This window comes from Phalacrocorax aristotelis, chromosome 5 (genome assembly GCF_949628215.1).
Source record: "Phalacrocorax aristotelis chromosome 5, bGulAri2.1, whole genome shotgun sequence".
Lineage (NCBI taxonomy): Eukaryota > Metazoa > Chordata > Aves > Suliformes > Phalacrocoracidae > Phalacrocorax > Phalacrocorax aristotelis.
The window spans coordinates 18,859,211-18,882,563 of NC_134280.1; the positions used below are offsets into that span (position 1 = coordinate 18,859,211).

At 52.2% G+C, this 23,353-nt stretch overlaps 1 protein-coding gene across 4 annotated transcripts in view; it reads left to right on the forward strand.

Annotated features, from left to right (window-relative positions):
- Nucleotides 1–33: 33 nt before the first annotated feature.
- The window catches only part of SLC4A3 (solute carrier family 4 member 3), a 35,345-nt gene continuing 12,025 nt past the window's right edge, over nucleotides 34–23,353 (forward strand). For 2 of the 4 annotated variants that reach the window (XM_075093266.1, XM_075093269.1), the window contains exons 1-12: nucleotides 34–182; nucleotides 5,446–5,586; nucleotides 6,804–6,960; nucleotides 10,439–10,770; nucleotides 11,238–11,380; nucleotides 11,949–12,160; nucleotides 18,120–18,271; nucleotides 18,901–19,081; nucleotides 19,636–19,771; nucleotides 19,874–20,048; nucleotides 20,464–20,563; nucleotides 22,343–22,527. In XM_075093266.1, coding sequence (XP_074949367.1) covers nucleotides 5,533–5,586; nucleotides 6,804–6,960; nucleotides 10,439–10,770; nucleotides 11,238–11,380; nucleotides 11,949–12,160; nucleotides 18,120–18,271; nucleotides 18,901–19,081; nucleotides 19,636–19,771; nucleotides 19,874–20,048; nucleotides 20,464–20,563; nucleotides 22,343–22,527 — 1,827 coding nt within the window. In that variant the 5' untranslated portion in view covers nucleotides 34–182; nucleotides 5,446–5,532. Of the gene's footprint in view, nucleotides 183–270; nucleotides 328–5,445; nucleotides 5,587–6,803; nucleotides 6,961–10,438; nucleotides 10,771–11,237; nucleotides 11,381–11,948; nucleotides 12,161–18,119; nucleotides 18,272–18,900; nucleotides 19,082–19,635; nucleotides 19,772–19,873; nucleotides 20,049–20,463; nucleotides 20,564–22,342; nucleotides 22,528–23,353 lie in introns of those variants that run through there. The other 2 variants (XM_075093268.1, XM_075093267.1) reach the window with 2 other exon arrangements.

Consider the following 23,353-nt stretch of genomic DNA (forward strand, 5'->3'; position numbering starts at 1 on the left):
GGCGGCCGCCACGGCTAGAGCGCCGCCGCTTACATCCGGTTGCCATGGAGCCCGCCCCAGCGTCCCCCTCCCTCCCTGCCACCCGCCCGCCCGCCCGGCGGGCCCGCGGCCCACGGCCCGCGCCGCTCCCGCCGTCCCCGCCCCGCTCCGCCGGGGAAGCGCCACGCGCCGCCGCCCCACCGGTAAGCAGGGGCGGCCCGGGAGGGGCGGCGGGAGGCCGGGGCCGCAGCGCCGCCCGCCGCCGGTGCGGCGCGGCACGTGTCGGGCGGAGCGCGGTGGCGGGGACGGGGCGCGGCAGCGGGGGCTCTCCTTCTCCGGCGGTGCGAGGTACGGGCCGGGGCTGAGCGAGGAGCGGTGGGTCCTGCTGCTGCCCCTCCGCTGCCCTGGCTGCAGCAGCAGCCCACGGACGCCGCGGACACGCGTGGCGGGCGCCGCTACTCCGCAGAGCCCGGGCAGCCCCGCCTGGCCGCCCTCACCCGGCCCCGTGTGCAGGGTGCGGCGTGCACAGGGCGCTCCGGTGCAGCAGGGCACGGTGCGGGTCGCGGAGCGCTGCGGGGTGCTGCACCGTGCGTGGTGCGAGGCATGGCATGGTGCAGGGCGGTGCATGGCGTGGGGCACGGTGCATGGCACAGCACGCAGCGCAGTGCCCGGTGCTGGGCGCTGCACAGCGTGGTGCGGTTCCACGCACCGCACCGTACGGGTTGCACGGCATGGCACGGCACAGTGCATGGTGCAGTGCATCCCCTACCCCGCCGGCTGTACATGTGTCTGTCAGAGCTGTCTGTAAGTCTAGTGGAGGGGTGTCTCATTGTCACTGTCTGGCGCTGGTGCTATGTTCCCGGGTGGGTTTTGTTCCCGTGTGTTTGTGTACGTGTCTGTCAGCCGTCTGAGCTCCGTCCCATACAGTACCTCTGTGAAGGGAAAGTCAGGGAATGGAGCAGGTGCTTCAGAAGTGAATGACTACGGTGGTTTATCCAGGCTTGTTCAGCAGGGTAGAGCATTAATTTAAATAATTAAACCTTATAAAATACTTCTTTATCATTAGTTTCAATATAGCCATGTGGTAGAGAGATCCACAGGTCAAACCCTTCATGCCTGAAAACTGTGTGTTTACTGTCTCTGTGTTGCCTTTTCATTCTGGTGTGTGTCCCCCCTGTTTCTCTGCTGTGGCAGGGGAGAAGTAGGGGCTGCACAGCCCACTCCCGCTTCATTTGGCTTTGAGGCTGTGACTGTCACAGCAGCATCTGAATGCTTCGGTGTATGCAGCAGCACCCCTCCTGCTCCTTTGCTCCATGGACAGGCTCATCAGTATGTCTTCCCAGGAAAATCTTCCTGGCCTCTAATCCTTCTCCTTTTTGAGCTCTTCCCATCTGTATCTGTCAGCCAGAGCCTCTGCTCCTCCTCTATCCCCAAACCAGCTTTGCCCCTGTGGCTTTATCCCTGTCTTAATATCAAGTTCTTGTCTAGATGCTCTATGGCTAAATTGTTCTCAGCCCAGTGGCCAGGGGATTAGGGAAGAGTTGAGGAGATGGATGCGGGGCCTGATGGCTCTCTCCTTGCCCCCAGAGCTGGGGCAGCCTGCTGTAGCCCTCCTGGTATATCTTCATTGCAAAGGGGCGGCATGAACAGCTTGCCTCTGCCCCTCGAAGACATGCCAGATGTCTTTTTCTCAGCAAAACAGGGAAGTTCCTTCACTGGCACTGGGAAGCAGCCTTGGGGGGGCAGGGGAAACCCTGCTGGAGTCCCTGTTAGCAACATGTGGGAGATGCTGTAGCCGCCAACGTCGCAGGGGGATGCCTGCTTGCTTTCCTTCAGTGTTCGTTTAACCTAGAAGGTCAGTACATGGTGTGGTGGTGATTTAGGTGAGCCAGTTCTGTTTACTGATGCACTTGCGGAGAGAGCAGGGAGGTGTGAGCACGCACAGGTCGGCAGGCTGTGGATTTTTCTGGCCTCCCTTTGAATCTGGCCTGCTGGCATGACGCTTCTATTACTGAAAATTACTTCTAGTGGGAATGCTGAATCACGTACTCCCAACAACCAGGAGATACAGTAGGATGAAGGTATAATTCATTCAGTTTTCTTTACTGTTTTCTTTTTTTTTTTCTTTCTCCTTTTTTCTTGTGTTTTCCTTATGGCAGCCCAGGCAGTGATGCCAGCAGGCTGGGCACTTCAGCATGATGCTTATTAGTAGAATTCTCCCCGATACTCATTTTAAGTTTCTCTTTTAAATTTTAACCTATTTCTAAGTCCCTTTGTGCAGGGCCACCTGAAAAAAAAATCTTTAGTCGTGTTTTACACCCTTGAGATCTTTCCAGACTGCTGGCTTGTCCCCTCCCCATCTTAGTCATCCCATATTGTGCTAGACAAATTTAGCTCCTAACCTTTCTTTATAAATCAATCCCTCTAGCCTACTGGCAATTTTTTGTTGCTCTTCTCTGAACTCTCTCTGTTGCGGGTGATAGAAATGCCAGGCCAGATCTGAGTAAGGTGTCCATCCAGCCTTTCTCCAAGAGGTTGCACCAGGTTGCGCAGAGTAAGGGGCAAGTGGCCTCTAGTGGCCAGCCATCAATTAATGCACTGAAAGGGAGCACCAGTGCTCCCAGGCCATGGGCTCTCCCTTCTCGAGAAGGCAGGAGAGCCGGTAGGGTTAGGATTGGAGAACACGCCTCCCATCCTTGCCCCTCTCTCGGCCCCAAAGCGGCGGGCCCCTCCGGCAGCTGTGCCCCAAGCCCCGCCGGCTCAGATAGCCCTGCCAGCTCCAGGCGCCTACGCATTGCATCCTGCTTACGCAGGGCGATGGGCAGGGAGGGCTCTCTTACTTTACCGCTAATACAACTGTCTTGCCTTTAGTCGTTCAGCAGTGTCCTTAGAGTGACATATTTTCAGCATATTTCAGAATAGGCTGCTTCGGCGGGTAAAGAAAGATTAAGTGCTGGATTTTTCCTCCCTTTTGGCTTTATTTAGGCAGTCAGGCTGTAGTTTTAAACTCGGTGTAACATCTTGCAGAGCTGGAGCCAGCAGAGTTCGTTGCATCCCACAGTTCTCCTGGCTGTGGGTTTCCTCCCACCAGGAGAACTAATTCCCCTGCAAGCCTCTGCCTAACTCCAGACAAACCTGAGCTTGACCTGAAACAAAGCGCATTGTTTCACAACATTGCTGATAGTTTGCAGTTTCCTCTGGAAGCCCCACAAGGCACATTAGTGGTACAGAGGTGGAGCTGAGCATTAGCATTTTTTTTATATATTACCTTTACAATTTTGATAGTTTTTAGGGATTCTACCACTACAGGAGCTGTTGTCCAAAGCCCTGTCATAATGTTACTCCCTGAAGTAGTGCTTGAAACATGTTTTTGCAGGCAGCCTGTAGCTGTGGATGTTCTGTTCCTTGCAAATAGCCAATCCTTTCTTTAACCGTGGCCCTGCAGGACTGCAGAGCCAGGTTCACCCGCCAGCTTTTCCCACTGGAATAAAGCATTCCCTGCCTTCAGTTTCAAATGTGCTGCTGTTTGCTTTCATGGAACAATACCCTGTTCTTGAGTTAAATGCAAAAGGAAATAAAAGCCATGCATTACCCTTTTCTCTATCACATCTCCTACTAAAAAGCAGCTCAGCCTTTGCTTACAGATGATTTCCAGACCTTTCTCCTTTTTTCTACTTTCTCTCTCAGAAGCCTTTGCTCTATCTTTCTTGGAAAACAGGATGTGAAGTTGAATATTACAGCCTAAGATCTGCAGAGTGGATTGGGTATTTTCATTCTTTTCTGCCCTGTTCCTTATGGCCTGGACTCTGCATTTGCTTTTTAGATGTCTGTCTTGGCAGCATATTTCTTTTGAGCTGTTCAGGTCTCATCGAGGGATTCAATTACTGAAGAGTTCAGTGAGGTGTGTTTGAGGGGTTTCTTCCATTAAGCGTTGCCTTGTTCCTGATAATAAGGAGGGTGGACCCAAGGGACCATGCTTCATCAGTGGTCAGACTAGCTTCTCAAAAACTGGCCTTACAGATGGCCCCAGGGTTTTTGGTTCAAATAAGTTAAATGTGCCTTCAGGTAGGCAGAGTAAGCAGAGACAGTAGTAGCAGCTTGTGGACATCTTCAAAGATAGGGGTGCTGAAGTGGCCTTACTGGTGTTACCTTTAGACCATCTGTTTTAGTGTTTTAGTGGCCTGTCTTGAACAGGACCCATGCTAGATACTTCAATTGAGATAGCAAGAAACCCTGCAGCAGATTGCAAGGGTATAACCTATAATACTCCTTCCAAAGCTTTCATAGCTAGAGAATAGCTTGTTCTGAAAGACGGGGTTAACTCCTCTTAATTTTCTTTGTCATAAATATGGCACTTGTTACCCAGAGAGGTGGCCAAGCTGTCCTCCAACTTTGCAGTTTTTTCCTCCTCGATGACATCACTGAAAAAAATGTTTTCTTTTGCCAGTTTTGAATTCATTTGTATTCTACCCTTGTGGTTTTAACAAATGTCCCTTTTCTTGTGCTGAGATGAGAACACTTTGCTTATCCCTATGCCCAAAGCACTGTGTATGTGGTTATATCTTTTCTCCTTCTCCATATGAGTTCAGATGAGCTTTTGGAGTTTGGTATCTTCCCAGTACCAGTCTCTGTGCCATTTCCAACTCTTCCTGGGGTGCAGCCCATGCTGAGCTCAGTCTGCACTGTTGCTGTAGATGATATGACTACAGCTGTTTCTGTGTTAGTCTCCATCCCACTCCTTGTGAACCGTGGCACCTCATTGCCTTCACTTGCAGTTGCATATGGAGCAGAGCACTCCCTCGGGTTGCCTGCAGGGTCTTCTGCATCCCTCAGCCACGCCGGTGCAGATCTGCAGTCTGAAGTTTGGCCTCTTTCCTTGTAACATGTGTTTTGTGTTTGGTGTTTGAATGCTGAACTGTTTGTCCTTGTGCCATCTCTCTGGCCTGCACAGATCTCTCTGAGGTTCCTCCTGGCTGTTTTGGGATCTGCTCAATCAAACCTAGGTGGCACAGGACCTCTCCGCTGCCTGTTCCTGGCATGCCCTCCCAGCACCCAACCTCTCCAACTTTATCCTTCCCTGGCAGTCAGTCACGTCTCAGCTTTGCACAGATGTCCTGGTGGAGAGGCGACTGAGCAGGAGGCCTTTCCTTCTCTCACACAGCCTGTGCAGGAGCTACATGTAGCCGCTGTCTCGGTCAGCGCCTGCACCCTCCGAGCAGCAGGTCGTTTGAGGAGGACAGGGTCCCACCTGCCTTTGAACTGTTGGAGACAGCGCACAAAGCAGCGTGGGCTGGGCCATTCTCGCCCCCTTGCTGCAGCTTGCCGGGGCACAGCCCTGTCCTAGTGATGCCAGGGATGTTCCCTGAGGGCCAGCAAGGTAACCTCTCTGGGTTAGGAGCCAGGGGGGTTGAGGGCAGTGGCCAGCAGTCTCCCACGACATTCCCTTGTCCTGCCCTCTCTCCACAGGTTATGCCACTCTCCAGGTTTGCTGGGTGCCTGCCGGTGAAAGAGAAGGGTTGATATTTTGCCCAGGCCCTTAGGTCCTGAACCAAAATGGCAGCTGGAGAGTCCCCTCCCATAGGAGATGTCTTCATCGACCTGCAGCAGGTGAGGTGGAAATCCAGCAGCAGCGGGGCTGTTTCTTCCCCGGGGACCACGCTTCTTCCAGGCTGAGTGCAGGACCTGCGTCCTGGCAGCCTGCTGCAGTAGGAGACACAGCCTCTGTTCCCTGGGGACAGGTCTGCATGAAGGGTGCCCCAAGGCTGCCAGGAGCCCACATCCACTCTCCGCACAGACAGAAGACTGTGATCCGGAAACGGCCAGAGGTTGCTCTGTGGGGTCTCTGTGCCTTCACGTTCTGTTGGGTGGGGTAGGCAAGCCACAGGAGGAGCTGGGCAGCTTACAGTTAGACTCTCCCTATTTAGGGGGACACCTGTGCTTGGTGAGAGGAAAAGCAGTCTCACCCACAGATACAAAGCTGCTCCCTGGGGCACAGCTGGGAACAGCTGGGGGATGCTGGGAGAGGTACAACTCAGCTAAAGCTGCCTTGCTTCCTCTTTCCAGCCAGCACAGGCAGATTTGTCACAGTCGAGCCTCCTCCTGTTTCCATGGAAACACGGGAGTCCACAACAGCTCCACACTGGCATTTCAGCTATATTGACGGAAAATTTTACCAGCTGCAGCTGCTCAGGAGGCAGAAAGGACAGGAGTCACCTGGCGATGCTCTTCTGGGAGCGTCTCCACTAGCAAGAAGCAGAGAAGCGCCCACAGCCTGAAACAGGAGGAAAACAGGCAGAAAAGCCTGAAGAAGGCATGCCAAGGGGAGTGGGCTCCCCTAGGAGTACGGAGGGGAGGTGGGAAGGCACAGGGTGGTCACAGACACAAGGGCAGCTCATCAGGGCAGGGATGCTGTTTCCCAGGGGGAAATACAGAGGAGGTCTAAGAAAGGGAGGAATGGCAGACTGGGCAAAGGCCAGAGGACAGCAGTTAGCTGTGAGGAGAGAGAAATTCCAGCTAAACAGAAGCTCTGCATCTCCACTGGTAGGAAAGACTGGCACTGGCATTGTCACTTGATACCTGCTACTCAGGGGAGGTGTGGAGGACCACTAAGGTTTCTCCACAGAGTGCGGCTTGGAGGCTTGCTGGTCTGTCCTGGTTCTTGGTTTTGAGTGGAGTTGTGACTCTAAGTGAGAAACTATGCCCCAGCCCTGTCATGTGGAGCTTGCTGCTCCTCAGCAAGCCCAGCACCATTTTCAGGGCAGGAGGATCCAGAGGGGCTGTAGGGGTCTGCAGTGTTTGATTCTTGTCTGGCGATTTCTGTGCAGGGCAGAGATCACGCAGAGAAAGCCTCTCCTGGTGCCGAGGACGATGAGGACTTGGATAAGACTTTGTCAATCGAGAGATTTGGGGACCTGATAAGCAAATCAGCATCAAGCAATCTGGAGAAGCAAAGGCGCAGCTACAGTGAGAGAGATTTTGAATGTATGTAGGTTTGAACCATTGTACCCACTTCCACCCTTGGTGACAATCCTTGCTCAGCCCCACACACTCTGCAGCCTTGTGCCGGAACCCTGCAGAGCGTGTTAGCATGCTATTCACTTCCTCCCTTCAGAGTGTTCCCAAAGTGCTATGTACACCCAGTTTAGCACCAGTGCCCACGGCCTCTTCCCAGTCTGTTCCCTGTTTTCGCCGTCCCCGCAGACGTAGCTACTGCCCAGCCAACGTGGCAGCGTAGCTCAGCCCAGGGTGTTCACTCACCTCCTCACCCGGTGTCGGGGACCTCTGCAGCCACTTCCCCCACATTGAAATTCCCAGTTTGAAACTATTTTTCTTCCATATGGCTGCAAAGAAACATCCAAATATGGCCAGAAGCCAGGCTGTCCTCCCCAGTCTGAAAGCAGATGGCTCCAGTCAGACATGCCTGTGTATTTCTAAATAGCAACCACGAAACCATCAGGCTTATGTGCTCAAAGAAAGGACTCCAAAATAAAAATGGGGTGTGAATTTAAAATGCAGTAGCTATCTCACCTGAAGTCCTCTGATCAACATATTTATTCCTCTAACTGCCCTTCCATGATGAAGGCAATCAGTCTGCCCAAACTCCCTTTGGCTGTAAAATGAGAGTGTGCCCTCAAGAGTGGCCATAAGCTATTCCCTGGTGTAGGTGGGTTGTGTTAGCTTGTAGTAACAGCAGTGAAAGGCAGGAAGAAGAGGCCCCTGGCCAGCAGCCTGCTTGTGTGGTACACAAGTAGCAATGGTTGGGAGAGTTTCCCACTCTCTGGTTCTCCACAGTCAGATACTTCTTATCTTCCAGCTTAGATTTGCTGGGATACAACCTCAGGAACGTTATGTTCCACGTACCTCACCAGGCTGTTTTCTGCTTGGCCACTCATTTCCAATGGCTGTTGTAAAAGTTTTCCAGTAAAAGTCTATTACTGTAGTGCACCCCAGCTGCTCCTTTCTGCTTGTGTCATTTCTCTACAGAGGCTCCATTCAAATAACGCTTTCCACCTGAGCACACAGTCACTCGTGCACATGGCTGCAAGATGCTACTAGCTTTGCTGTGGGTTGAATACCTGTTCTGTGCTGGTAGGACTTACCTGCTCAGAAGCTCTGCCTGTGTGCACAGGTGTGTGGGTTGGCTTGGAGGACACGGATGATCTGCTTGAGCATGCATGGCAGAAGCTTCTTTGAAAATTTGACTAGAAATTTGTACTGTTTCGGGCATTGTTTTTCTTCTTAATAGGAAAATCCTCCTTTCTTTGTCAGAATCCAGCTTGTTTTCCTCTGAGGTACTGATGTATCCCTCTTATCTAGGGCTATGTCAACACTGGTTGTGAGAAGTTTTATGCAGTTTGTATCCATAAAGCTGGAAGATCTGGTTAGGTCATTAGGCTTGGAAAGATAACATACCAGCCCATGGAGGTGAATGGTCTCTGGGTTTAGAAATGTTTCCTGCCCTATTCAAAGCCAGGAATTCCTAATATGTAGGCTCTTCCTTCTGGGCTCCCTATCCAAGTTATTTTTTCGTATCTCTTGTCTCAAATCCACTGAGAAGTGTAATCAAACTTCTAGGACGCTGGTTTGGCAATAACTTACAATACAGGCAGGTGGTGCAAGGAAAGGAGCAGGGAAGGACGGCAGGGGCTGGGCACACAGGAGTTGTAGTAGGACAGGGAGGAAGAAGAGGGAGGCATGAAACGTTTTGTGTTTGGGAGAGGTATGTTTTTTCCCGCCTCCAGGCCACTTCTGTGGAGACGTGATCAGTTGACACAAGGAGTCCTGAGAGCAGGAGTGAAGAGCAGTGCTCCCCTCTTCTGTGCCATATCAGCCACTTACCATCACTGCCCTTCCCTGCAACCCAAGGCCTTGGTTTCCTTCTGATCTAAAACGTTAATGTTTCTGTCTTGGGCTGATGTGAACAAGAAGAAGGGAAAGATGGGCCTTGTCCTCACCAGCAGCTTTGTGCTGTAGAAGGAGCAATGAGTGTACAGTTGGGGCCTTCCTTCTTTCTTCTTACATGAGAAATTTGTGCCTGACCTGTCCATGGCATGCAGAGTGGTGTTCCGTAACAGTGCAGCTGCGGGGCAGGAGAGCCCTTCTGCCAAAACCTGTGAGTGAAATAGGGTACATCTAGTTATGACAAAAAACTAGAGAACACTTGGGAGGAAAAAGTGTTTATAAAGAGCCCAAACTCTTTCCAATTTGCAGATGTCTGACCATTCACAGTCTCCTCTAATCTTGCCACTAGCCTCTCCTGCCAAACCAGGGGGATGTGTGAAATATCCCTGCTGTTCCCAAGGGGGGAAACAAGGGAGAAAAGACTTGAGAAACCAAAGAAAAGGAAACATGACAGCAGAACAATGAACCTGCCTGGCTATCCCAGGGAGAAGGTTACAGCTTCCATTGAAAATGCCCTTTGAAGGTAGTTTTCACTATAAACAGATTTTGCTGCCATGTCACAGGAAAGCTGGGAAGGAACCAAATCAAAACAGACTGGAAACAATTCCTCAGGAAGAGCTGCTGAGCAAAGCCCCCTTGCGAAGTGGCTGGTGCCCCTGTGATTTCAGCTGCTCCGGGTGCAGCCCCAGGATCTGTGCATCCTGCAGACTGTCTATGGGAGGCTTTGTGCCTGCAGATAGACCTGGCAGAAATGGCTTTCCTCTCTCTCGCAGGGAGATGCTGAGCTTACCTTGTTCTCTGCGTGATGCATTATGGTTGTTTTTGAGTGAAGGCTCAGAAATGCCATTAATTTCTTCTCACTCTATAATTCCCACGACACCCAGGTCAAGCCTGTATGAATTTCTCTTTGTAGATTAGTTTAAAGAAAAGTCCTTCTGCCCTGTTTTTTACCCTGGTTTTTAAAAGACGGCCTCCTAATTGAACCTCCATTTCAGAGGCTGGTAGGCACAAGCCCTCATAGCACCTGGGATGTGGACTTAGGTTGCATCTGCACTGAAAGGCTTGGTCTGTGTTTCCTGTTGGTATGCAGGAGGGCCTTGCTGTCAAAGCCTTGAAGAATAAATAAGACACATCTGTTTAACTCAAAGAACACTCTGCAGGAAAGAAATGTTTGTAAAGGGCCCAAATCATGCTTGTTTGAGAATGTGAGAAACGTTTCCCCATGTTTAGGAAGGGGATGGTGCCTCTGGCAGGCCACCACAGCTCTGCAGAGCCATGTGAATGGCTTTTGGCAGCACTGGGAGAGGAGTTCTGCCTTCCCCAGGGCAGTGGAGCTGTGTTAGGGTGATTTGGCACTGCATGGGGGCAGCCTCCCCAGCCACCCCAGGCTGGACACAGCCTGCCGCATCACTGAAAGAGCTTTGCTATGTCCCTGCGGGCTGGTGGCTCTCCTTGCCCTTCCTGGCCCTTGATCTCCAGACCATGCTGTTTCCTGGAGGGGCGCCTGGCAGGTTCCTCCCAGCCTCTTCCTGCCCCTGACTCTCTTTTTCTCTCTCAGTCCACCGCCGAACCTCACACCACATCCATCATCCCCTTTCCACTCACCTCCCTTCTGCCTTCAAGTTCCAAAAGAGGCCCCCCCGTGCCAGCAGGAGGAAAAAAAGGAGGAGGAAAAAGAAGAAAACCTCAGTACCCCCCTCAGAGGTGACCCCCACCATCCAGGAGGAGGACGAGGAGGGGGGAGAAGAGGAGGAAGAAGAGGAAGAAGAAGAGGAAGAGGGAGAATCTGAGGCAGAGGAAGCCCAGGAGAAAGAGATCTCTGCAGAGTCTGAGGGCGAAGCTCGTGGGAAGGACACGTCCCCTAAGCTGGAGCCCCCAAGCAAACCAAAGGCAAGGCTAGGGCATCCCTACCTGGGCAGGGCTTGGAGGCTGGGGAGGAGGTAGAGGGAGGGTTGATACCAGGAGAATGCCAGGGTGTATGGTCATGGGAGTGTGCTGGTCAGGGGGAAGAGGTTGTATCTGTGTAATATTGTGGGAAGGGTGGTTTTGTCTCTGCCTAGCAGAGATGGGTACTGGAGGACAGTGATAGATAAGTCATTGCTTGGGGTAGATGCTGTGGAGGGTGTGCATGACCATTTTGGGAGTGTAGGGCCCAGGGGGGGAGATCAATGTGGCTGTTCTTAGGGTGTATAGGATATGGAGGGGCTCAGTATGGCCAGTCCAAAGATATGGGGCAAGTAGGGGAAGTCAGTATGGCCTGTTCTAGGAGGTGAGGACATGGGGAGGATCTGCACCTCAGGGACTGGGGCAAAGGCTGCCTGCCTAGGCTCTTGCTGTCAGAACTGTTGTCTCTGCAGTTCACCATCGGCAGCGATGAGGAGGAGTCCAGCAGCGCTCTGGCCCCTGCGCAGTTCCACGTGGAAGAGGAGTGTGGCATCCTGTCCCCTGTGCCATGCTTCACCGACCTGCTGCAGGACAAGGGCCCTGCCTCCGTCAGCAGGTAGGAGAGTGGTGCTGAGCTGCCTGCCACTCTCCCTGGTTTGGTGTCGCTGCACCTACGCTGTCCCTGGGGGTATTAGCTGTGCCCAGCCTAAACTCACCTGCTGAGCCAGGGGGGACATGGGGCCTGGGGAGGGAGTGACTGAGCAACACGGCTGGTCCCTGGTGGGACAGTCACTCCCTGGGACTCCTGTAACCTCCTTGGGTCCATGGGATCCCCAGGGTGCCGGTTTGGGAGCACTGGGCTGCACACATGGAGAACCCTCCCTCCCAGCTAACTTGAACTGCTGTGCTGACCTGCAGGCTGGGAAGCCCCAAGAGGCTCGGCTGAGACAGATGGCCATGAGGCCATTGACTCAGAGGTGGGCCCCCAAGCTAATCCCACTCTGCAGTGGGGGAAAGGAGCAGAAGGGGCAACCTTTAAGTGTTAGGCCAGGTGACTCCTGGCTCTACTCCTTCTCAGGGACTTGTTGGTCAGGGCTAGGCCAAGGGACCTCAGCCCCTGAGAGGGACTAGTGCCCATCCTCACTCATTTCATTTGCTGCCGTCCATCTTTTTGGTTCCTACAGCCTCCCTGGGCCTCGGGAACGCCTGTCTCGTGGGTGGGAGAAGCGCAAGCCCTGGGGCCAGGTGGCAAGCGGACAACGGGTTACCTATGACTTGAAGGAGAGGATGTGCATTGGCAGCATGACCACGCTGGAGAGCGCGGCGTACCAGCGTGTCCCCACGGATGAGGCCGAGGCCCAGATGCTGGCGTCTGCTGACTTGGACGGCATGAAAAGTGAGGCTTTGCAACACTGCCTACGCTACTAGTGTGCATGTCCCATGCTTCTCCCTGCTTTGCCCTTTTCCCTAGCAGCTCCAGGCATGGTCTTCAGCCTGCTGCAGGATGTGGTCCTCACCTCCCTATCCCCCAGACCCTGCTGTTCCAGCCCTGGCTCTTCTCTGTCAGCTTTGCAGTGTCCACAGTGCCGGTCCCCATGTTTCCAGCACCTCTACTCACACCCACCCCACAGATGCTTGCTCTTCCACCTGTCCCGCTGTCCTCTCTGGTTCAGGGCTCCCTGTGTTTCCCTGAGACCCAGCTCTCTCCTCTCCTGACACACTTTCCCAGTGATCAGCCCTCTGTGCGACACACCAGCTCTGGCATCGCAGAAAACCTGAGGTGAGGAGCCTCTCCTCTCTGCTCTCCTGGCAGAGAGGCAGCTGCCCCCTCCGGAGTGCCTTGGAGGGGGACTGCCCCTGTGCGCTGCGTGAGGGCAGACAGAAGAGACGTCATGGAAATGCACGCTCTGGGCCTGAGGACATGGAGAATTCAATAGGTTGCTCTGCAGGCTGGAGAGGGAGGGAGACACCAGAGGGGAGTGAGGGAGAGAAGCAGTGCTGCACGCACAGCTTGGCTGTCCCTGGGCCACCGGCGCTGTGTCCTTGGGCAGCCGACACAAGACTCCACGGCAGAGTGAGGATCCTGCTCCCGAGGAGCTGGTGGGGCAGCCCCCCACAAAAGCAACCCTGGGTGGAGCCAGCCTTCCCGGGACCTCGTCAGTCCCTAGGGGCTGCTGCAGCCGGTACCTTCATGCCCTGTGAGGAGGGGAACGAGGCACTGGGGCTGGCCCTGGGGCTGTGGTGAAGCCCCTCCAGGGGCAGCTTGCTTTCTGCACGTCAGCCTGGCTACCTCAACCCCTCTGAAGGCGAGTGGCTCATGGAACATGACCTCTGACCTTCGCAAGGACAAAATGACAACCCTTCAAGAGGGAGAGGAGACAGCAAAGGATTCGGAGACGGGCAGCAGCCCAGAGGTAGCAATAAGCACCTGCATTCGCAACTCGCTCAGCTATGAAGACTTTGATGAATTTGCCTTCAATTTTGAAGACTATGATTTATGGGAGGCCATCAGAAACCATCTGGGCTACCCAGGCGGGGAGCCCACCTGTAAGTACTGGAGCAGTGACCCCATGCTTGCATAGATCAGCGCCCCTGGCTAAAGTGTGTATCCCCCACCCTGCGTTTGCTGTCTGCCCTCTCTGTGTCAGGTTGGTCTTCTGGTTTAGAGGAGGTATGGTCTGCCCCTCTGTGTGCCTGGGGCCACTGGAGGAGCTGTCTGGTGTCTGTGTATCTGTCCAAGGTCTTTGTACAGATCTGTGTTGTAGTGCTGAGGTGCTTCCCTCTGTGTGTCTCGCTTGAGCAGTTCTGGAGGCAGCTGCATCTTGCTGTTTGTGCTTATCAGGATGTGGCCCATGCCACGGCCAGAGAAAATGCAGCTGCTCCGAGGTGTGTATAAGGACAGAGACATTTCCCCTTCCATCTGTGACACAAGGTGACAGTGTGCTGCTGCTCTGTTTGCTGGAATTTGAGCTGAGCTGCAGATCTGACAGCAGCGTTGGGTATCAGGTTCTCGGCTCTGCACCATAGCCTAATGCCCAGAGGGAAAAATAACCTAGTCCCTGTGTCTGCAGGCTTGAGCGTGGCTGTGAAACTAGCTAATGGCAGACTGGCCGCGGTGCCTGGAAGGGGGAAAAGAGGAAGGAAGCGAGAGTGGGAAAAGCAAGGAAGGAGAGAATAGGAATCCTGAGAGGGAAGATCGTCTTTCTGTTCTCCACATCTGTTTCCAAACCTGCTCATCTCTTGAGCTGGGTCTCTGGGCTGTCCTTGGGACCGCACAGAAACCGGAGCCTCACTCCCACCTACACAAGTGGTACTTCCTCAGCAGATGGTGGTAACTCACAGTTAAAAGGTGGCTTTTCATGTCAGTCTGGGAGTGACACTGTTCATATCCATAGCTCTGTGACAGCTGCCCAAATGTCCTCACCCAGATCGTGGTCTAATTTTTTCAAGGGATTTTAGGAGCGCACACAGGAGGGTGGCGTGGCCCCAGAACTAGCCCGCTTACTGGCTTTGCATGCAGGAGTGGTGAGGCAGCGTGCTTGCAACAGGGACTGAGGACACCTTGGTTCAGTTTCTGGCTCTGCTACAGCCTCTCTGTGCGATCTCAGGCAAAACACTCAATGACACCTGCCTCCCAGTCCTAGCATCATGTTCGTTTTCTCAGCTGGTCCATCGTTACAACGCTTCAGGGAAGAAATGTCTCTCCATGTGCTTCTGCAGGGACCAGCAACTGGGGATTTGCTTCTGGCTGGGTCTGCTACCTGTTACTGTAAATTGATAGGCAGTATAATAGCAGCAAAGTTCAAAATAGAAACCTGGAGTAAATTGGTTCCATCAGCTGTCCTGAGCTGAGCAAACTGTACATTAAAAGTGTGAGAAGTTGCACCAAGTTCATCCGGGAAAGGATGGCTATTCTTGGGAAGGTAGAAGGGGCAGATCACTTCTGCAAGGTGTGATATGCGTCACTTATAAAGTAGGGAAATTTTGCTTGCTAGCAGTTAACACATTTATTGATTGCTACAGCTAATAATGCAGGTGCTTGAAATAGGATGTACTGTATAGTCAACTCTTAATTATTTCTGCATAATGAATTCACACTGTGGATTAATCCTGCAGAGAGATATGGCAGAGGCAGAGATGGCAGAGACACCGGAGTCAGTTCTGTGCAGAGCCAGCTCACATCCAGCCAGTGCCACTTGCTCAGCTATTTACTCCATGGCAGTACCTCTTTCAGGACCAACCCAGATCCAGAGGAAATTAATAGCTTTTGAGCAGAGTAGGGTCCTTGTTGGACCTGAGCTGGTCTTGTTGCTCTCCTTTTAGTGTTCAGAGCATGGAGGGTGCTGCATCAGGACACCTAGATGGCAGCAGGGGTGAGCTGGGGTCCAGATTTCCCTATCGCATTGAACTCAGCATCAGCCATGAGAGACTTGGGTTCTGTGCAGGGCAAGGGAGTAGCTTTTTTCAGAAGCCAGCAGAGGACTGTGGCTTATTGTAAGTTGATAAGCATTTTGTTTAGTCTAATTTAAAATATTCCAAGACATGGGCTTTCAATCTCTTTTTTTCTTGCTATAACTTAATCATTGTGGTACCTGGGAAGTGTGCACCATCCCTGTGATGCTGGGCTAGCAAGTTGCTCTCTAGTACTGGTACATCTACTTTGATGTCTCTGGGCTTCCTGCTTGAGGACAGAGGGCAATGAAAGGAGGGAAGTGGGAGCTAACACATGAATCGAAGGCAGTCACCCGCTGGGTTGGACTAACTAGCACAGTCACTCTGTGGGAAGGCTTTAACCAGTGCAAAGTCATATTTGCCATCTTCAGATTTAAGCTGGCAGAAAACGAAATTGGTCATCCCAAGAAATCTGACAGTTGGAAGCCAACATGGCAAGATCTTCAGGAGGAGACTGTAGGAGATCCTGTGTGGGAGGGTGACAAACCAGTTCGTTGTAGTGGAACCACCACAGGAATCATGCTCAGTCCTCAGACATTGTCACTGTCTCGTGCTCTACTCCTGGGAAGCACTGGAGAGGAGGTACAGCAAGAGCTGTCCTTGGCTGCTTCATCTCACCCTGGGGAGTTTGGCTTCAAGCAAGGAGGGCAGAGCTATGCCCTGGGCACATTACCCTTTGGTCTCAGTCTGAGGTCCTGTCCTGGGTAAGGACTGTAGACATAGGTGCTCTCTTCAGCTTGACTTTCATTTGGGGGAAGCACTGATCTAATGGGACACAGAAGGGCTCTCTGTAGAGCAGTCAGGAGCACCTCAGCTGGGCTCTGCATGGGATTCCCAAAGCCAGTGGCCTCTTCCAAAATTAAGCCCATTCTCCTCCTATGAGTTGTCTCCCACAGCTGGCATCTCAGTGGCCACAAGTGCTGCCAAGGGAGAGCAGCAAAGTGGATTGCTCCTTTCTTCTGTAGGGCTCTGGAGGTGTGCCTTCACCGGCTTGCTCTGAGCCTGCAGCACTCCGGCTCCTGTCCCTGTCAGCAAGTGTGGGAGTCACTGGAGATGCTGGCAGGAAACCTGTCTCCTTTCATTTTATCTGTCCTCCAGGCATTTGGTGGCTGAGGGTGAACACCTGTGTGTGCTTTCTAGGGCTGTTGCTGAAAAGCACTGCGTGGAAGGTTGTCATTGCCATGTGGGGGAGACTTGCCGTGTTCTGGGTGTGTACTCTGTCTTCCTGGGTAGAGCATCCTCTGGCCCTCTTCTTCTAGGGACATGATGAGAATGAGTCCCAGGGCCCATGGGAGAATCAGAAGCTGCAGGGGTTGGAGCAAAGGTGCCAGATACCAAGATCATCTGCCTGGTCACCTGTTTTTTTATGCACGAATCCACACCAAGTGCAATGAAGTGGCTGCCATGCATACAGGAATTGAGAAATCCATGCAAAAGTCCGAGGAAGCCCCACACGTGCCTGGCTCCCAGAAACCTTCCTAGCAGTGGGCAGTTTTTGGCTCCTATCGACATTGCAGTGCAATAAGTGGAACAGGGAGGAGTCCAGCCATCAGCAGGATATGCATCAGCAGGGCAGCCAATGGGGGAAAATGGCCTGAGGCTCAATATTGATTAATTTTATATTTAATTTAGCGACCCAGATTTCCAAGAAGCAAGGCCGTGGCATGCCTGGCCTGATGCTGGGCTGTGTCTTTCCATGCCAGAGATTCATAGATATTTTCCTGCAACATCAAAGAGACCCCTTGGCCATCAAGCCTAGTGCTTTTCACTACTTCTCATGCCCTGAGAGCTGTGGGTGTTGAAGCCAAGTGCAAAAAGGTACATGGAGACTGAACATTCATCCCACCCAACGGAGAGCTGCCCTTGGTCCCCCAGGGAGAAGACCTTGGCTTTGCCTTACAGGCAGGGCTAGCAAGTCTTGATGGACCGAAGCTGAGCAAAACCCCTGACTCCGTATCTACCTGAGGTAGCCTGCCCATCCTGGAGCGGGGCTCTGAGGCTTTCTCCATCCTCTTGGGCTGCCTGTGCTGAGGAAGATACACTTGCTGTCTCTGGGTAGTGTCCAGAAAACCTACTCTCCATGGCAGGCTGTTGCCCAAGTGCTGTTTCTCTGCATTGCAGAAGGGGCTGGCACAATTGTGGCCAGGTTTTGGTGGGTGCTGGCTAGCCAACAGCACTGGAAACTTGGTGATGGGTCTGTAATGCAGCCTCAACAGCTTCTCTGGAGGCTTCAGGAAGCTTTGATTCAGCCAGCCGAACTCTGTAACAGACCTTTCAGAGGGCATTACAGCAGCACTGCAGATCATCTAGATACAGCGATAGCTGGAGTTAACTGCCCAGCCTCCATGCCAGCCTCAAACTGCACTGTTATCCTACAGTCTCACTGTGCAATTAAATAAAACAGTCATTGATATTTCCATGTGTCTCCCAGAGCAGCAGCTAAATATCCTTCCCCTTCAGTGCCCTTTATGCTTACTGAGCACCAGGCCTTTCTCCAGTGGGAGAAATGAGCCCCAGCCAGGTCCCTGCCCATGCTGTCTGGGTGCGGAGCTGTGCAGACAAGGCTTCAGATTGCTTTTCATTGAGGAAGTATGGGAATGGTTCATGCCCCACTTATTCAGGTACCAAGAATAAAAGCTTTTGCAATGATGCTTCAGTGTATGCATAGCCTGGGAGGAAGCCTTCTTGAAGGAATTTTCTGTCAGATGTCTGGAAGAGGTGAAAGTAGGCAGATGAGGCAAGAAGGATCTTCAAAGGCCTGGAGGATGATGGTGAGTGCTCCAGCTGCCAGGGGTTTGATAGCTTAAGCTAATGAGACAAGGGTGGGCTTGCTGTGTTTCCCTGCCAGACAGTGTGTTTCCACTATACACACTGGTGGTCTTTTTCCTTTCCCATGTCTTCAGGCCACCGTTTTGAAGATAACCCTGGAGTGAGGAGGCATCTGATGAAAAAACCATCTCGGAGTCAGATCACCAGAACAAGCAAAAAATTAACATCAACTCCATCTGTGAAGAAAAAGAAGAAGAAGAAGAAGCTGGATAGAAAGCCCCATGAGGTATCCATGTGCTGTCCTCCCACACTTGTTCAGGAGCAATAAATCAGGACTAGAAACAGGCACTTTATAAAGTCATAAATGTGGTTTCAGTAGACTTAATTCTTTGCATGACCTTGGGGGTGACATTTTGAGCTCTTATCCATTATCATGAGGGCTGAAAATACACTTTTTTTCCAATAAAAGCAGAGATTTCTTTGAAATCACAAAGCTTCGACCTTAGGAAAGACATAAAAAGTCACAGAAGTGGTAGTGCTGTTGTGGCAGCACAGTAACGTCACTGTCTCTGGTAAGTGTTGGAAATTTGGGGGGAAATCAAGAAGCAGGCAGAGGGCAGAATTGCCAGTTTGGAAGAGGGGTGCAGCACAGCATCATTCTCTCTCCTCTGCCCACGCCATCTGACTTGGAGCTCTCTGCTGCTCCATGTGCTGATGGAAGCTCCTGCCATGCTGCCAGTGATACTTGTTCTGGCTGCTTCTGTTCACCAAACCTCTGGTTAACTAAGGCAGGTTTTCTCAGGCAGTGTTTTAGAGCAAGTGGTAGCTTGAGAACAAACCTGAGGTTTTCCATGTATTGTTGATAGAGCAGTATGTGTCGGGGGAGTCTCACGTCCTCACTGTAATTTGCACTAGGTGTTTGTGGAGCTGAACGAGCTGGTGGTGGATAAGAACCAGGAGATGCACTGGAGGGAGACGGCCCGCTGGATCAAGTTTGAGGAGGATGTGGAGGAGGACACAGCAAGGTGGGGGAAACCCCACGTGGCTTCACTGTCCTTCCGCAGCCTGTTGGAGCTCAGGAAGACGATTGCCCACGGTGAGTCAGAAACTGTGGGACAGGGTTTGTGTCTTGCTCTGGGACAGGTTTTGCAGGACAGCTTCTGTCACTGTTTGGCCCCTCACTAGAGACACTCCAACATTGTCTGTGTCCAGGCTTTGTCTAGGGTCTGCAGAGACAAACTGTCCTGCAGCCCATTTGCCAGGGTTTGCATTAGCCCAAGGGTGCCTGTGTTGGTTCCTTGCCGTGCTTTGCTGCTTTCAGGCACATGGCAGCTGTGACACCCAGCGGTGCCTGGGCCTGCAGTTCTTTGACCCATGTTTGGTGTGAAGGATCAAGTTTGGTCAGGGTGGGAGACAAAAACAAGACTGAGGAACCAGAGCTACTACTGCCTCTTGGAGCTTTTGGATTTTCTTGGGACAAGGGTTTGCACAGATGACATGGGACATCAGGACTTGGGGCATTTCTCAACCGAGAGAATCTGTACCCCAACCAAAGCCTTGCTCCTGGTGGGACGGCTGTTTTCCCAGACTGTGCGTGCGGCAGGGAGCGCTGCACACTAGGATCAGGGCTTTTCCCCCTTCTGCTGGCAGGTGCTGTCCTCCTTGACCTGGAGCAGACTACACTGCCTGGCATTGCTCACCTCATGGTGGAGACCATGATAATCTCTGACCAGATCAGAGCAGAGGACCGAGCCAATGTGCTGCGCGCCCTGCTGCTGAAGCACAGGTGGGTGGTACATGGCCAAGGGCTGCTGGGGCTCAGGGGTTGTCTGTGAGCCCCAGGTGGCACAGAAGCAGGTCCCCTCATGGCTGTTGCTTTTCCCCTCAGCCACCCCAATGATGAGAAGGAGGGCTTCTTCCCAAGGAACCACTCCAGCTCCAGCATGAACTCAATCGTGGGGAACCACCACCATAACCACACCACCGACACCTGCATGCCCCTCATGGGGGAAGAGCGCATCGAGATGGCTGACCCCAAGACACATGAGACCGAGGGCAAGGAGGTGAGAGGGACATGAGGGGGTTACTGCTTCTTTTTTCCACACCCTGGGGACAACTGTTGGCTGGTGGCAGCCCTTGGTGCCCACCTCTGGACTCCTTCATAGGGGCCTCGTACTTGCAAGGGCTGGGCTCCTCTGGATCACCTGGAGTGCTGGAAATCAGGTCACTGCATTATGATTTCAGGACCTAATTTCAGCCTCGTGCTGTATGCAAATGTCTGCTTGAGCATGCAATGGCAGCAACAGCCCTGGTGCTTGCAGGGTGGCTGTTTGCTGTGAGAGTGCCTTGCCTGTGAAGTAGGGTGTCAGGCGTGCAGTCGAGGCAATCCTGGCTGCAGATATACCAGAGGGGTACAAGTCTGTGTAGGGATACCAAGGCATGGGAACTCCACCCTTACTTGTTTGTATTCTTTCCCAGCAGAAAAACCCACATCTCCATAACTCTGAGGGCCACCGTAAATACCTGAAGCTGATGGAGAAGATCCCTGAAGATGCAGAGGCCACAGTGGTCCTTGTGGGTAAGAGGCAGGATGTAAAGTCCCCTGGAGCCAAAAGAGAGCAGTTGAGATCCTTGTCAGGCTCCAGCTGTCTGTGCCCTCCCTCCTGAGGAGTATTTCATCATCTTGCCCATGTTCCCAAAGTTCAACTGGGGAGGCAGCCTTGTATGCTCTGTCCTTTGGTGACAATGCATGTTTTGGTTGTCTGTGGTAAATGTCAGGGGTGCTTGGTAGTTCCTTTCCTAGATCTAGAGGTTGATAGACACTGCTGCTGGGAGCTGGGGCCCAGATTAGAGGAGAAAGACCCACCAGGCTCACCAGAACATCCCATTTTGCAGCTCCAAAGTGGGTAAGTGGTGCCCAAGGGACTGATGGCCAGGCACTGGCTGCTATCAGGCCTCACACTGTCCTTTGACCATCACTGCCCCCGTCTGGCCTCTTCACACCTCGCCAGCAGCTGGACCCTGCCCCTGGCCACTGTTGGTTGCTGGCTGTGTGTGCCGGGGAGCTTTGAGTTTATGGAAGCCAGGCCTGGCTGGTGGCAAGTCTCAGGTATTGGCCGTAGCACTGCCAGGAGGTATTTCTCTGTACCAGAGGGCTGTGAGCAGGCAGGCTCAAGCATCAGTGGGCTTGGTGCCTTCTGACCGCAAGACTAGTCCTTCTCAGCACTTCACTGGCATTAATACCTCAGCAAACATAGCTACATTACAAGCAAAGGAAATGTCATTGCCCATCCACTAGGTTAAAAGTTCAGGCAAAGAGGCTTGGCAGCTCAACCAAGCTGATACTTAACCATGATGAGGCCAAATCAGCTTCATAAATGCACTTTGAATACTCAGATAACTAAACACTGGCCATTTCTGAGGTAAGGCTGTGTTTTGGGATTCACTTGGCTGCTCGGGTGGCCCAGATTTGCCAGTCTAACACAGAACACAGCTCTCTGCTGGATGCAGATGGCAGAAAGATCAGTAATAATGCCAGAGAAATACAAGTATTCAATAAACATTTGTGTTCGGTATGGGAAGGAAGCGGCTGGTGTGCCGGAGGATGCGGGAGTACTTCCCAATCTGTTAGGAACCAAAGAGGCTGCCAAGCATTGGTGAGATGAGGACATTGTAAAACAAACTGTGCAGTTTGTACCTATGAGTCTTTAGAGAACTGGCTCATTTTCATCTGAAAAAAAAAGTCTAAGAATACAGGGAACATACAAGAAAAACAGAAGAAAGCTCATAGCATCCATGCTCAAGAAGGGAAGGACAGCGATCCAGTACCTATAGGTTGCTTAACCTGACATCCTTCCTGGCCAACATAATGGCAGAGCTAATATGGGATTCAATTAATAAAGAGCTAAAGGATAAGAATGTAATTATTGCCAAGCAGTGAGGTTTATGGGAAATAGGTCATGTCAAGCAAACCTGATTTCATTCTTTGATGAGATTAGAAGTTTGTTTGATAAAAGTAACATTTAAGAGACTTCCTTCCATAAGGCAGTGGCTTAGTGGAAAACAACCATCTGATTTAAAATTAGCCCCTTGTAGTGTAAGTAGAGCCCATCTGTAAGAGATTAAGAATGGCCTAATTGGGAAGCCAAAGAAAGTAGCACTGCTTGGGAATGATCAGTAAAGAGCGGACTTAGAGCAGTCCTTGGCATGAAGCTCAATGCTGTGTCAGTGGTGTGGAGACAAGTACAGGACTGCAGGGCTCGTGGGAACCCCCAAAAACCCTGTTTCCACTGTTAAAGGCAGCCCAGTACAGCTCACCTCAAAGATTAACTCTGCTCAAAACGTTGCCTCCTCATAGGTTGTGTGCAGTTCCTGGAGCAGCCAACTATGGCCTTCGTCCGACTAAATGAGGCAGTCTTCCTGGAATCTGTCTTGGAGGTCCCAATTCCTGTCAGATTCATCTTTGTGCTGCTGGGACCGAGCCAAGCCAGCATGGACTACCATGAAATTGGCCGCTCTATCTCCACCCTCATGTCTGACAAGGTGAGGAGTTGAGGGGTAGTGGTGCTTGCACAGGTGAGGGAGCTTCAGCAGCAACTCAGAAGTCAGTCCTGGTACAAGAGTGCCGAGAGACGCTGTGCAAAGGCCCAGGTGGACCGGGCAGATGTGAGCACCTGGGGTTTTTAAGAGCAGCCTGGCCTGACCAAGGAAGGATGCTCCAATACAGAAGGAAGAGTAGGACAAACACTTGGCTGGGACAGAGAGTGCTTGGCTGGGTAAAGAAAGGGACCGTACGTAAAAGCAGGAGCAAAGGAATGCCCAAGGTTAGAGGAGTTGTGTTCAGTTGATGTTTCACAGAGAGGAGTGGAGCCTGTGACAATGACGTCTGGCCCAGGCCACACTGACAAAAAGACCCAGCAATGCTTGGGGACTTTTGTCAGATGTTTGGATGAAGCTTTCTGAGTCCCATGGCTGGGACATCCATGCAGAGGAGCACATCCATTCAGGAGGAGAAATGAGGAGGCAGGAAGGTTTTTCTGCCAAGCATGTGCACTGCTAGAAGTCCCCCATCTGGCTAGATGGCAGGAAAGTGAAATTAATTATCCTGGTAAGGAATTAAAGGGAAAGAAAATACAATCTGAGAATCTGCTGCGTATATCCAGGATAGGAGAATTGGAGGTTCACGGGGTCCTCCTGGCTGGTGTCATGTAACTACAACTGAGTAACAAACCTGCCTGTCCTGCCACCAGTGCACAGCTCTCCCTGAACTGGGGACTAAAAGGTCCACTCAGAGCAGGGGGGTTGTGGGCAACAAGGTCTCCCAGCTGTGAAAGATCCCTCCCAGGAGTTGCACAGGGCTCAGCTGAGA